Source organism: Venturia canescens, chromosome 2 (genome assembly GCF_019457755.1).
Source record: "Venturia canescens isolate UGA chromosome 2, ASM1945775v1, whole genome shotgun sequence".
In the NCBI taxonomy this organism is placed as follows: Eukaryota; Metazoa; Arthropoda; class Insecta; order Hymenoptera; family Ichneumonidae; genus Venturia; species Venturia canescens.
The window spans coordinates 34,547,283-34,561,080 of NC_057422.1; the positions used below are offsets into that span (position 1 = coordinate 34,547,283).

Below are 13,798 nucleotides of genomic sequence, written 5' to 3' on the forward strand. Positions count from 1 at the left end.
TATACATTTTTCAACACATAGTATATATATACTTACCTAATATACATTAGGCATATTGTCCCAGCTACATAAAGAGAAAGAAATGAATGATGTCATAGCTTCGGATTTCAGCCGCTACGTGGCGCACAGCATCGAGACCTTTCTCGCACGCGTTGCGTTCTCTGGACGTGCATATATGTTACCCGGTTCTGTAATTTCGCTTCTCATTTTCTTGGTACGGTACGCTATTTTTCTTGCCTACTTCGGTTTCTTGGCCCGTATTTGATATGCATGTGCTTTCCTTGAACTGTTCTTTCCTTCTTCTTTCTGTATGGTCCTCTCTCTCAGATTTTTGCGGAATAAGTGCGAAACGTCGTGAAACGACATATTTTTTCGATATTAAGTGTGCGATGGGTGGAAAACGTCGTTGTATCAAATTAGAAAGTAGAAATTTATCAGATTCGTATCAAATTTTGATTGCAACGGTTTTTAGTCGTTCTGTATGAGAAATTTAAAATATTTTCAAGCGTAGAGTTTTTTGGGTGTTATATTATTGTAATATTTTTGAGTGATGTATTCGAACTTTTCAAGTTTTTTTGACAGTTTTAGGTGCTATAATAACTTCAACACATAATTTTCACTCGTACAAAGTTTTACTAGGGAAATTTTTGGATTGGATATCACGTCTTTTTTCTCAAAAGTTCCTCAATCTTGGTTTGATGGCTGTATTATTTTCGTTTAAATTTCTATGAGCTATTTTGTTCGTACATATGAATTACGGCTTGTAAGATCCAATTTCATGATAATAACTCCTATTTTAACGGAATTGGAAGTGTCAAAACGTTGCCTTGGCTCGTCTTCGGGGCAATTCAATTTTTTTTTCACCAACTTTAGTTCCTTTTACCCATTCGATGAAAATTCGTGTGAAACATCGCTCAATGACGAGATTCAGAGAGATTGCGATCAAATTCACGATTTAAGTTGACATTTCACAATCTTGTCCGACCATCGTCCCGAAACGTTCGAAAACACGAAATTTCGTGATCGTCGATGAAAATTTGTGTGAAACATCGCTGAATGACGAGGTTCACAGAGATTTCGATCGGAATCACGATTTGAGTAGACATTTCACAATCTTGTTCGAAAATCGTCCCGGAACGTTCGAAAACACGAAAATTCGTAATCGTCGATGAAAATTTGTGTGAAACATCGCTGAATGACGAGTTTCAGAGAGATTGCGATCAAATTCACGATTTAAGTTGACATTTCACAATCTTGTCCGACCATCGTCCCGAAACGTTCGAAAACCCGAAATTTCGTGATCGTCGATGAAATTTGGTGTGAAACGTCGATGATTGACGAGGTTCGCAGAGATTTCGATCAAATTCACGATTTAAGTTCACATTTCACAATCTTGTCCGACCATCATCCCGAAACGTTCGAAAACACGAAATTTCGTGATCGTCGATGAATATTTGTGTGAAACGGTCGAAAAATGATGAATTCCGCAAACATTACGATCAAAATCAGGATTCGAATCGAAACGTTCGAAAATTCGTGATCGTCGATTAAAGTTTGTGTGAAACGTCGATGAATGACGAGGTTCACAGAGATTTCGATCAAAATCACGATTGAGTTGACACCTCACAATCTTGTTAGAACATCGTGTCGCAACGTTCGAAAACACGACATTTCGTGATCGTCGATGACAATTGGTGTGAAACGTCGACGATTGACGAGGTTCACAGAGATTTCGATCAAAATCACGATTTAAGTTGACATTTCACAATCTTGTCCGACCATCGTCCCGAAACGTTCGAAAACACGAAATTTCGTGATCGTCGATTGAAGTTTGTGTGAAACGTCGATGAATGACGAGGTTCACAGAGATTGCGATCAAATTCACGATTTAAGTTGACATTTCACAATCTTGTCCGACCATCGTCCCGAAACGTTCGAAAACACGAAATTTCGTGATCGTCGATGAAAATTTGTGTGAAACATCGCTGAATGACGAGATTCAGAGAGATTGCGATCAAATTCACGATTTAAGTTGACATTTCACAATTTTGTCCGACCATCGTCCCGAAACCCATTTTTTGAAGGTTTCGATCGTTTGAAAGCTGTAATTGATAAAATTTTAATAATATTAATAATATAATAATAAAATGTAATATACAGGGTGAGGCACTAACTGTTGCCACCTTAAATATCTCGGTAATTACTGACGTTGCAAAAAAATATTCAAGACTAAAGTTTGATGGTGCGAAAGGGGGGTAGGAGGACATCTATACTCTTTATTTCTGTACTTTAAAATAACTGTCTGTCGAATATTTATACTCTAAAACATCAGTATTCTTAAATATCTCTATACAATATAACTGTACAGGTAAATAACTATATTCATAAATAACTCTACTCTCAAATATCTTTACTTCGAAACATCTGTACCCGAAAATAACTTTATGTTTACATAACTTTACTCTCAAATATCTTTACTCCAAAACATCTTTACTTGAAAATAACTTTATGTTTAAATAACTGTATTCCAAAATATCTGTATTCTCAAACATCTGTACTCTTAAATATCTGTACTCTTCAATATCGGGCAAAATATCTCTACTCTCAAACAACTGTACTCTTAGTATCTAACTTCATTATGTTAGGAGAGTGTAAACTAAATGGCAATCAAGCTGCTCTCTATTATGTCAATTTATTATCTACTACCGAACTGCCGATATAGTAGAGTACAGAATTTTACATACGCCCGGAAAATTAAATTATTTGAATATCTCGGAATCTTTATACAGTTGTTCGTACTGTTGGGTTTGTCTATGACCTGGTGCAGCGTGCAGCGATCACGCGCAGCTAGCTCCCAGGTACCTCTTGCGAGCTGGCCCATTCATGAAAAAAAAAAATATATTATTTCGCGCGCGGTTCCTTGCAAGTGGCTGCGTTATTAGTAGCTCTAGCACACTTTAGAGAATAATGAAAAAGTTTGTGACAGCGATGACGACGAATACGAGAACGAGCGTGATAAATACGACGAAAAGAAGAACGACAAGCCTCGTCCTCGTCTTCGTCCACTTCTTCCTGGTTCTCGTCCTCTTCCTCGTCCACATCTTCCTCGTCCGCTGGCTTGTTGTTCTTCTTTTCGTCGTATTTATCACGCTCGTTCTCGTATTCGTCGTCATCGTTGTCACAAACTTTTTCATTATTCTCTAAAGTGTGCTAGAGCTACTAATAACGCAGCCATTTGCAAGGAACCGCGCGCGTTGCGCGCGAAATAATATATTTTTTTTTCATGAATGGGCCAGCTCGCAAGAGGTATCTGGGAGCTAGCTGCGCGTGATCGCTGCACGCTGCACCAGGTCATAGACAAACCCAACAGTCCGAACAACTGTATGAAGATTCCGAGATATTCAAATAATTTAATTTTCCGGGCGTATGTAAAATTCTGTACTCTACTATATCGGTAGTTCGGTAGTAGATAATAAATTGACATAATAGAGAGCAGCTTGATTGCCATTTAGTTTACACTCTCCTAACATAATGAAGTTAGATACTAAGAGTACAGTTGTTTGAGAGTAGAGATATTTTGCCCGATATTGAAGAGTACAGATATTAAAGAGTACAGATGTTTGAGAATACAGATATTTTGGAATACAGTTATTTAAACATAAAGTTATTTTCAGGTAAACATGTTTTGGAGTAAAGATATTTAAGAGTAAAGTTATGTAAACATAAAGTTATTTTCGCGTACAGATGTTTCGAAGTAAAGATATTTGAGAGTAGAGTTATTTACAATCTCAAAAATGAATATAGTTATTTACCTGTGCAGTTATATTGTATAGAGATATTTAAGAACACTGATGTTTTAGAGTACAAATATTCGACAGACAGTTATTTTAAAGTACAGAAATAAAGAGTAGAGATGTCCTCCTGCCGAAATTTTGAGGGAGAAGCTGGGAAAATTTGGTACTGATATAGACAACAATTATATTTTTACCGAGCTTGTTTCTTGTCTTGGATTGCTCCGAGAAAAACTTACAAAAGTTGTAAGCGATAAAATTTGCTAATTTTTCCGACTTATAAAATGTATCCAAAATTCTAATACATTGTAAGCAACAATATTGCAGTATAGTCAGCTTACAGCGAGAAATATTAAGTTGTATGCGTTTTTAGTAGCATTCTGCTTCACGTAGCGAAATCCAGTCAAATTAGTAGAGTTGTCGTGTAATAGTTTGCATAATATTAAAATATCCATCGTTGACAATCAACGGGAATTGCTACGGAATTGCAACGGGAACGATCGAGCATAGATCGTAGCATATATTGTAGCATAGATCGTAGCATGTACCGTAGCATAGATCGTAGCACAGATCGTAGCATAGATCGTAGCATGTACCATAGCATAGATCGTAGCATAGATTGTAGCATAGATCGTAGCATGTACCGTAGCATAGATCGTAGCATAGATCGTAGCATGTACCGTAGCATAAATCGTAGCATGTACCGTAGCATAGATCGTAGCATAGATCGTAGCATGTACCGTACCATAGATCGTAGCATGTACCGTAGCATAGATCGTATCATGTACCGAGCATAAATCGTAGCATAGATCGAAGCATGGACCGTAGCATAGATCGTAGCATGTACCGTAGCATAGATCGTAGCATGTACCGTAGCATAGATCGTAGCATGTACCGTAAGCGTAGATCGTATATATCGTAGTATGTGTTCGTAGCATGTGTTCGTAGCATAGATCGTAGCATAGATCGTAGCATGTACCGTAGCATAGATCGTAGCATGTACCGTAGCATAGATCGTAGCATGTACCGAGCATAGATCGTAGCATGTACCGTAGCATAGATCGTAGCATGTACCGTAGCATAGATCGTAGCATAGATCGTAGCATGTACCGTAGCATGGATCGTAGCATGTACCGTAGCATAGATCGTAGCATGTACCGTAGCATAGATCGTAGCATGTACCGTAGCATAGATCGTAGCATGTACCGTAGCATATATCGTAGCATAGATTGTAGCATAGATCGTAGCATGTACCGTAGCATGAATCGTAGCATAGATCGTAGCATGTACCGTAGCATAGATCGTAGCATGGATCGTAGCATGTACCGTAGCATAGATCGTAGCATGTACCGTAGCATAAATCGTAGCATGTACCGTAACATAGATCGTAGCATGAACCGTAGCATAGATCGTAGCATGTACCGTAGCATAGATCGTAGCATAGATCGTAGCATGTACCGTAGCATGGATCGTAGCATGTACCGTAGCATAGATCGTAGCATGTACCGTAGCATAGATCGTAGCATTGATTGTAGCATAGATCGTAGCATGTACCGTAGCATAGATCGTAGCATGTACCGTAGCATAGATCGTAGCATGAACCGTAGCATAGATCGTAGCATGTACCGTAGCATAGATCGTAGCATAGATCGTAGCATAGATCGTAGCATGTACCGTAGCATGGATCGTAGCATGTACCGTAGCATAGATCGTAGCATGTACCGTAGCATAGATCGTAGCATGTACCGTAGCATGTACCGTAGGATGTACCGTAGCATAGATCGTAGCATGTAACGTAAGCGTAGGTCGTATATATCGTAGCATGTACCGTAGCATAGATCGTAGCATGTACCGTAGCATGGATCCTAGCATGTACCGTATCATAGATCGTAGCATAGATCGTAGCATGTACCGTAGCATAGATCGTAGCATGTACCGTAGCATAGATCGTAGCATGTACCGTAGCATAGATCGTAGCATAGATCGTAGCATGTACCGTAGCATAGACCGTAGCATAGATCGTAGCATGTACCGTAGCATGTACCGTAGCATAGATCGTAGCATGTACCGTAGCATAGATCGTAGCATGTACCGAGCATAAATCGTAGCATAGATCGATGCATGGACCGTAGCATAGATCGTAGCATGTACCGTAGCATAGATCGTGATGCAGGAAAACGCAGGACCATCAATGTACTTATCCGAGTTTTTTTCCCCGTGGTTCATAATATTTCACGACATTTGACATTCTATATATTGACGTCCGATTTTCTTAATGTTTTTGTATTATGTACGCTTACAGGTAATGATTGAACGAGCTAATTTTCAAGAGGATTGAAATTTGATTTCTAGAATCTTCTGACAGTTTTAAAATGGTCAATGTAAGAATATTTACGTTTGTATCAAATTTTTGTCTCATTCAATTTTCCACTGTGTATCACCAAAGTGTTCAGGTTTCGTGACACAATCATAAATCAAACAATTTAAGTGAGTTTTATTTGAATCAGAAAGGTTCATCTCCCCCCTTGAGCAAATGAAAAAAATTGAGTTTCCAATCTTAAAGTACGAAGAGTATAGTTTGTTGGAGTTGTAAACAAAAGTTGATTACGACGATTTTAGCTGAAAACAGCCTAGTTTCATCCATTTCCATGCAAACATCGAAGTGCGACCCAACGAAGACGACGATGAAATCGACGACGACGACGATGAAAACGACAACGACGACGATGAAAACGACAACGATGACGATGACAACGACGAAGACGACGATGATCACAACGATGAAGATAACGACGATGAAAACGACAACGACGACGATGAAAACGACAACGATGATGATGACAACGACAACGACGACGATGAAAACGACAACGATGATGATGACAACGACGAAGACGACGATGAAGATAACGACGACGACGAGAGTTCGGGCTACTTAGGATACGGGGTCGATGTCCAGGATAATAATTATTTGGTCTCCATAATTTTATCGGTTTTTTATTTTGTTATTTTTTTTAATCTCTTCTCTCCTCGACGTGCACACGTTTGCAATGATTCACAAGCGAGCGTGTGGATACAAAGTTCTTAACTTCTTCTTCCCTAAAACAATACACACACATATATTTTTTATTCCTATGGTGGGCCATCCAGTGGTCTCTCATGACCTCCTTTTTTCCCTTGCTAACTGTGAAGTTGCACCCTTCGTTAAGGCACCTTAATTCACTCTGCTCTCCCGCGGTCCAATGCAGATCCTTCATAATCCTGTTGTATTCATTCGGCCTATAGAGCGAAAAGCCCGCGATTTCGACCATCTTGTGTCCCCGCACCAAATGCCCCATATTTCTTACATCTTCCGCATGAGCGGATTGACCATCATTTTCTGATGAAGCTGACTCCTCCTCGTTCCCTTCCCGATCTGTAAAAAGATTGAACAAAAATCCAAATTCATTCCAACAAACGACGGACACAAATGTTTCGAAGAAGCAAGTTACTTACCCATTTCCTCCGCCACCGCGGTCTCGAAGTCTTCGCTCAGGAACAGTTCAACTCTGAACTTGTGATCTCCTAGACGTTCGACTGGCTTAATCTCGAACGTCTTTTCACTTTGGGTAAAACGATCGATCAATTCCACGAGATTCGCATTCGCATATGCCTCTCCGATACTACTTTGACACCGGAAAGCGAGTGCTGGATAGGTTCGCAAGTCTTCCGGGAGTTGCCTCAGTGTCTGGATCCGATATTTTTTGGTAACACCAATGTCAACGATGTCTAGGTTGACCCACTCACCGTCGATGCTTTGGATTTTTCCGCGTTTATTGTGTCCTTTTTTTGAAGCGAGACACATCTGGCCAACAACGATGTCTTTTGGTGCGAGGGAAAAAGCCCTCCTGCTACATTTTTTAATTTTGTTGTTGAGCCAGGATGCGTACAGTTTATTTTTGAGAAAAGAAACGCTGAATTCTTCGACATTATTCCAGAATACTATTTTCGTTTCTTCTTTCACGCCCAAGGTCAAGTCTTCACAGAATTCTGGCACTTCTTCGTCCGGATCATCATCACTTGACCTTGAGTCGCTACTTGGTAATGGCGAGTAGGCACGCCCTGCCCTGGCCCTGACTGGCTCCGCCCGTGGAACCGGATCCTCTAGGCTACAAAATTAAAAAAATTAAAAGTTTCATTTTCCAGTTTATTTTGGGAGCAAACAACGCATTATTTTCATTCGATGACATACTTATCGCCGACTGCTGCTCTATCTTCGTCCGCTCCTCCATCGACCTCCATCAGTTCTTCGACAGACTCCTCGGCCGACCTGTTATAAATCATAAAAATAATAAGAAAATTATAAAAAAGAGGGTTTTATTTTGTATTTTATTGTAATTATAAAAAAGAGGGGTTTACATTAATATTCGCTGACATACCTTTCGGAAAGCTGTTCGTCCGACATTGCAACATCCTCATTATATGAATTCTCCGAAGGTACGATGGAGTTGGCTACCAAAGCGTTCAAGTTCTCGGCCGTACTGAAAAAAATGAATAAATAAAAATATAATTAGAAAAGAAGAATAAATCGAATAAATAATAATAAAATTATAAAAAACAGAGTTTTAATATCTGTATGCGTATCAGCAATACAGGCAACGCAGGCATTTATTTTATTCACTACGTACTTTGCTTCGCTTGCCCCCGTTGTTTCGGCAACCCTGGGTCCGCACATTTTCTTGTGGCTCGTCGACGGCCTGAAATGAATAAAATAAATAATAAATAATAAAATAATAAAAAACCGAGTTTTAATATCTGCATGCGTAATGCAAATGTTACGTCCGGAAGGGAGCAACAAATGGTTGGAAAATTTATGTTTTCGCTGCCACCAACCTGCACTGAAGGTGCAGGATTTTGTTTGAATAAATTGATAATAATGAAAAATTCTGATTGATTTGGAAAAGGTTAATACTTGGAATGCCTATGGTCCCGTACGGGCCCCGGAATATGTGACGGGTTCGCTCAAAAAAATGGTTTAACACGAAAGTTTTGTTGTTAGAGAAATCGAAAGGAACAATTCTGTTTATTAATATGAAATATGAATTTAGACGAATATGTAATACAAGAAGTTTTACGATGACAAACCTTTTCGTAGGCACACGCAAGCGGGAACAATTCTCCCGCTTCGCACTCTTCAAATAACCGCGGTTACAAACGGTTCCGCGGTTTCTACACGCTCGCAATCTCACACCAAAACACAAAATAAAGAAACGATAAATAAAATGGATAATAGATTTGAAAATTGGTGTGAGATTGCGAGCGTGTAGAAACCGCGGAACCGTTTGTAACCGCGGTTATTTGAAGAGTGCGAAGCGGGAGAATTGTTCCCGCTTGCGTGTGCCTACGAAAAGGTTTGTCATCGTAAAACTTCTTGTATTACATATTCGTCTAAATTCATATTTCATATTAATAAACAGAATTGTTCCTTTCGATTTCTCTAACAACAAAACTTTCGTGTTAAACCATTTTTTTGAGCGAACCCGTCACATATTCCGGGGCCCGTACGGGACCATAGGCATTCCAAGTATTAACCTTTTCCAAATCAATCAGAATTTTTCATTATTATCAATTTATTCAAACAAAATCCTGCACCTTCAGTGCAGGTTGGTGGTAGCGAAAACATAAATTTTCCAACCATTTGTTGCTCCCTTCCGGACGTAACAAATTTGGTGGCAGCGGTGGGATAAATTTTCTAACCATTTGTTGCTCCCTTCCGGACGTAACACAAATATTGCATAGCATGCTCCCGGAATATGCAAACTATCTGCACTATGCAGAGCGTCCTATACATACCTTTCAGCGTCCTCATCCTCCATGAGCTCGGAAACCAAACACTCCTGAGTTGATGAGCTCCCTGCCAGAGGGCGTTCTGAAATTGTGTAGCTCCTGGAATGAGAATATTGAAAATAATATTTTTTACGTCGTATTACGTGCTGCGAGATTTATCAACATACTTTCGTTTGCATTGCTGTGGGGTTTCCGCCGGTGCGAAGACTGGCGACAGTTCGTAGACGCGATGGACTGCCGTCCTGGCAGACTCCTCGACCGTGATGACATTTGGGGTTGAGGACGATGCACGCAGTCCTGTTCCGACTGTGGCCTTATTAAACGGTGTTAACGTAAGAACCTTCATCGCTGTGTCACCATGCATCTTGGACCACCACTTGGACATCGCAGCCTGGAAGCCTAATATCGACAGATTCAAATCGATTTTCAAATCCCCCGAGGCAGTGGTTACGATCATGAGGTGATCAGCACCACTAATGGTACTCATCACCATTCTCTCCAGACCAAAGTTCGTGGGCATAAACCCCGTATTTAATCTTTGGATTAAACTCAACAGGAGTTTATTAATGAACGTGGTTGATCTGATTTGGCTACTCTTGGTATTGCGATCATCGTCGACGTTGATCGTTTTTAAATTTTCGGGACCGGGAAAGTCCATTAAGGTTAGCTTTCCCGACCCGGTGAGCGATCTCCAAATTTCTAATGTGAAGCTCCTCGTCGACGATGGATTCCCTGGAGTCCCGAGATTTTTTAAAGCAGCCACGAGTCGCGGAAATTGCGAGGACGAAGTAAACTGGAGATCTTGCGACCAGCATGTTGCCGTTGGGTGGAACTTTTTCCATTTGTCCTGTTCCACAGAGACATTTTCGACGACGTCGAACATTCCGCGCTCGTTGAAATTGAGCATTTTGATGATAATGGAGTCAGGGTACAATTCAGTTGCCTGCGGCGCAACTGCGGAAATGAATAAACGTCGGATCCCGGGGTTTATCACCTGATACCTTGCCATACATTTCTGACGCGAATAATGTTCGAGGTCTTTGATACCTTGCCCATTTTAGGCAAGTCTGATGGTGATATAACGATGTACTGAGAGAGGTCCGAGTTGATTCTTTAGCCAGGGAGAACTGTCTGCCGAATGAGTCGCGCAGCGCTTCTTATACCCGTGTCCCCTCCATAAAATTCTCGAGCGCCGAGAATCTCCGTTTTCGCTCGGTTCTGCGCACCTTTCTGTAACGCCTTCTCGTATTGGCCCGTTGCCATGACTCGCGCTCGCCCGTTGGTTGATCGGGCTAACATACGATGGGCGGTCTACCGCTTTTTATGATTTTCAGCTATTTGCGATTTTTAACAACAAAAACTTCGATTTGATCAATTATTATTCAATTTTTTCTTTAATTTGGCATCGTTACTTTGTTTAATGTGATTCGAATAATTTCAATCGCTAAAAGTCACGTACGCGTCCTATAGCCCATCAACGCTCTGCTCGCGCATGCGTAGCAGTTGATTTTTACGTTTTTTATTTGTGATTCGATTTTATGTGATTGATTTGACATTTGATCATTTTTTTTAGACTCGTGATATTTTTCCGATGATTTTGAGCCTAATTGCGCGCTTGGGCGATTTAAAATAATAAAATGCCAAAAGAAATAATTCTTAAAAAATATAACGCGGCGAAGTTCAGAGCGGTGCCGGTTGCCCCGCTCGGGCCCATGCACACCGGCCTAAGATGGCCGCCACCTGTCACAACGACGAGCGTGGTCGCCGCGATGTTTTGTCCGCGATCTAAAGATCTAAAGAAATAATTTTAATTAATAAAATTTTGATTAATAATATAAATTTTTTTTTTATTATGTGACGTGACATTTTGAGCCACGCCACTCGTACGGTTCCGTGTCGACCAGCGGACCGGATTTACGGTCCTACCGTACCGACGCGCGCCGACTCACGGTGCTGGACCGATCGGAGACTCAACTGGCGGATAACCACTCATTTAAGTATTTTTAGTTGGCTTTAATTTCGTGTATAGTAATTTTATTTAGCGGCGAAACTTGCGTAATCTCATCGCGTCTTCCCGCGAAATTTGTGAACGCGGTCGAGCGTGGGCCGGGAGAGGAGACTGAGAGAGATCAAACCTAGCATTGAGCCGTATCATTTTCATAGTTTCGTTTATTGCACGACTGCATTTTGTTACATTCGCTCCACGGATGTTATTTCTCGCGGGGGAAAACGCGTCGGTGTCTCAGCGCGGGCTATAAAATATCGTTTTTTTGGTTAATTCGCGTGCTTGAGTGCGGGTCGATAATCCGGATTTATTCATCGAAGTCTGTGAGTGGGTGTCGAGGACTAGCGCCGGGAAAAGGCCCAATGTCAAGGGCTGCCCGCTAGTCTTCCTACTGGAGCAATCAAGAATTGCAACCCCACCATCGTATTCTTGGAGACCGCGGTCCGAGTCAAATCGGCGCCTCGTCTAATGGGCTTCGGGTTCGTTTCCGAGTTAGAGGTGCTGAATTTCCTGGTGGTTTAAGAGTGGGCCCACCGTGGGTTCAGGGACGCTTGGATTCATGAGGGAGGCCTCCTCTTTTTCCGGAGACGAACGCCGGATGGCCCTAGAGGAAGGCGACCAAGAAACGATTATTTGGAAGGACCTGTACTCGAGCACGAGCATTGAGAACTTTATCAACCACATCGATCCTTCGTTCGTCGGATCGCGGTGGGGAGAAATTCCAAGCTAACGCACGAAAACTCCGAAATACCACGTAAACCGTGAGAGTAAGAGAGACGGAAAATAGTCCAGTGCTGGGACACGGGCGCGTGGCCCTTCGTGGGGGGTAATGAGTGGTGGGGATAGCGCGAATTCGGGAGCTCTTGCCTACGAACAAGGCAAGGGATCATCAGTCTACGATCGATAACGAGTGCAGTGAGTCGGAGCGTAAGTGCCTTCTTTGGGATTATCTTAGGGATCGTGGCTGATTCGGGAGAACTCTCGGTGAGCTCGTTCCTCTTTTTATCCGTTTTCACGTTCGACCCCGTGATTCTCCAATTATTTGGCGTACCTTTTAGAGTATTTTGGAGTTTATTTGATTCTGTTTGACGAACAATGCGGCCGTGTTCTTTTGCGATAGTCTCGCGTTCACCGCCGCGTTGGTAGTTTTGGAGTTTGGGGAATCACGGGGAAGGACAATATCGATCCGAATCGATCCCTTTATTTATGAGTTATTTCTTTGTTGAATTATATTTTGCGATCATTTTGGTAGAATATTACGACCAATATTGCGTCGTAATATTCGGAATTCTGTAATTACATGTTTGCGAACCACCGGGTTCGCCTAAGTCTCTCTCTCAGCGCGCGCGCTCAAGGCCAGCGTCGTCCTCGCGTGTTTACCTTTTTTCTTGCGCTTCGCGCTCGTCGCTCGTGTTATCACTATGCCGATTTCGTTACATTCTTTTCTCGCGTATTCTGTTCGATATATTTCGTAGTTGAGGTTCTCTGCCGAGATATTATTTCTGGCCTCGTGAATGCCTGACTTTTATGTACGATTGAATTAGTCTCATATTTCTCTGTGTAAATGGAATTCGTCAAGTTGCCTGCAAGCCACGACGCACCGCTGCTTACCTATCCGTTTCGGACTACCTCGCAGCGGTGATTCCATATTTTCTTTCGCGATTTATAGTGATAGCGTATAATTAATTTAGCCTTATCTTTTCTTTGCGAGCGGGAATCGTCAAGTTGCCTCCAAGCCACGACGCACCGCTGCTTACCTATCCGTTTCGGACTACCTCGCAGCGGTGATTCCATATTTTATTTCGGAGTTTATTGTGATAGCGTATAATGAATTTAGCCGTTTATCAAGAGACTCGGTAGAGTCTCGGGACAAGTACATTGACAGCCCTGTCGTCTGCTGGCCCGAGGCTCTTGCCGAGACTATACTTTCTCTGAATAAAACGATTCGCCGTGGTGGGGGTAAAATTCGCATGTGATTTTCTTTAATTACGAAGCTCATGAGTTATGTACGGCTTTGAAAATTGAACTTTCAGCTAATTAAGAAGTTCTCTATCGAATAAGCCCAAAATCAGCATGAGCGGTGGCGTAATTGCTGAGAAAAAACTTTGCACGGGCTCAAGATTATGCAAAAGTTACTAACACATTCGGGATTTGACGTATCTGTATACGTGTACTC

General features: G+C 41.5%; 1 protein-coding gene across 1 annotated transcript; it reads right to left on the reverse strand.

Annotated features, from left to right (window-relative positions):
* Nucleotides 1-6,772: 6,772 nt before the first annotated feature.
* On the reverse strand, nucleotides 6,773-10,673 carry LOC122406359 (uncharacterized). Its single transcript, XM_043411758.1, has 8 exons — nucleotides 10,619-10,673; nucleotides 9,785-10,571; nucleotides 9,624-9,716; nucleotides 8,459-8,527; nucleotides 8,210-8,311; nucleotides 8,023-8,100; nucleotides 7,287-7,939; nucleotides 6,773-7,206 (listed from the first exon to the last, which is right to left on the reverse strand). The coding sequence occupies exons 1-8, from the start codon at nucleotides 10,671-10,673 to the stop codon at nucleotides 6,806-6,808; spliced, it is 2,238 nt and encodes a 745-aa protein (XP_043267693.1). The 3' UTR covers nucleotides 6,773-6,805.
* Between the last annotated feature and the right edge of the window lie 3,125 nt (nucleotides 10,674-13,798).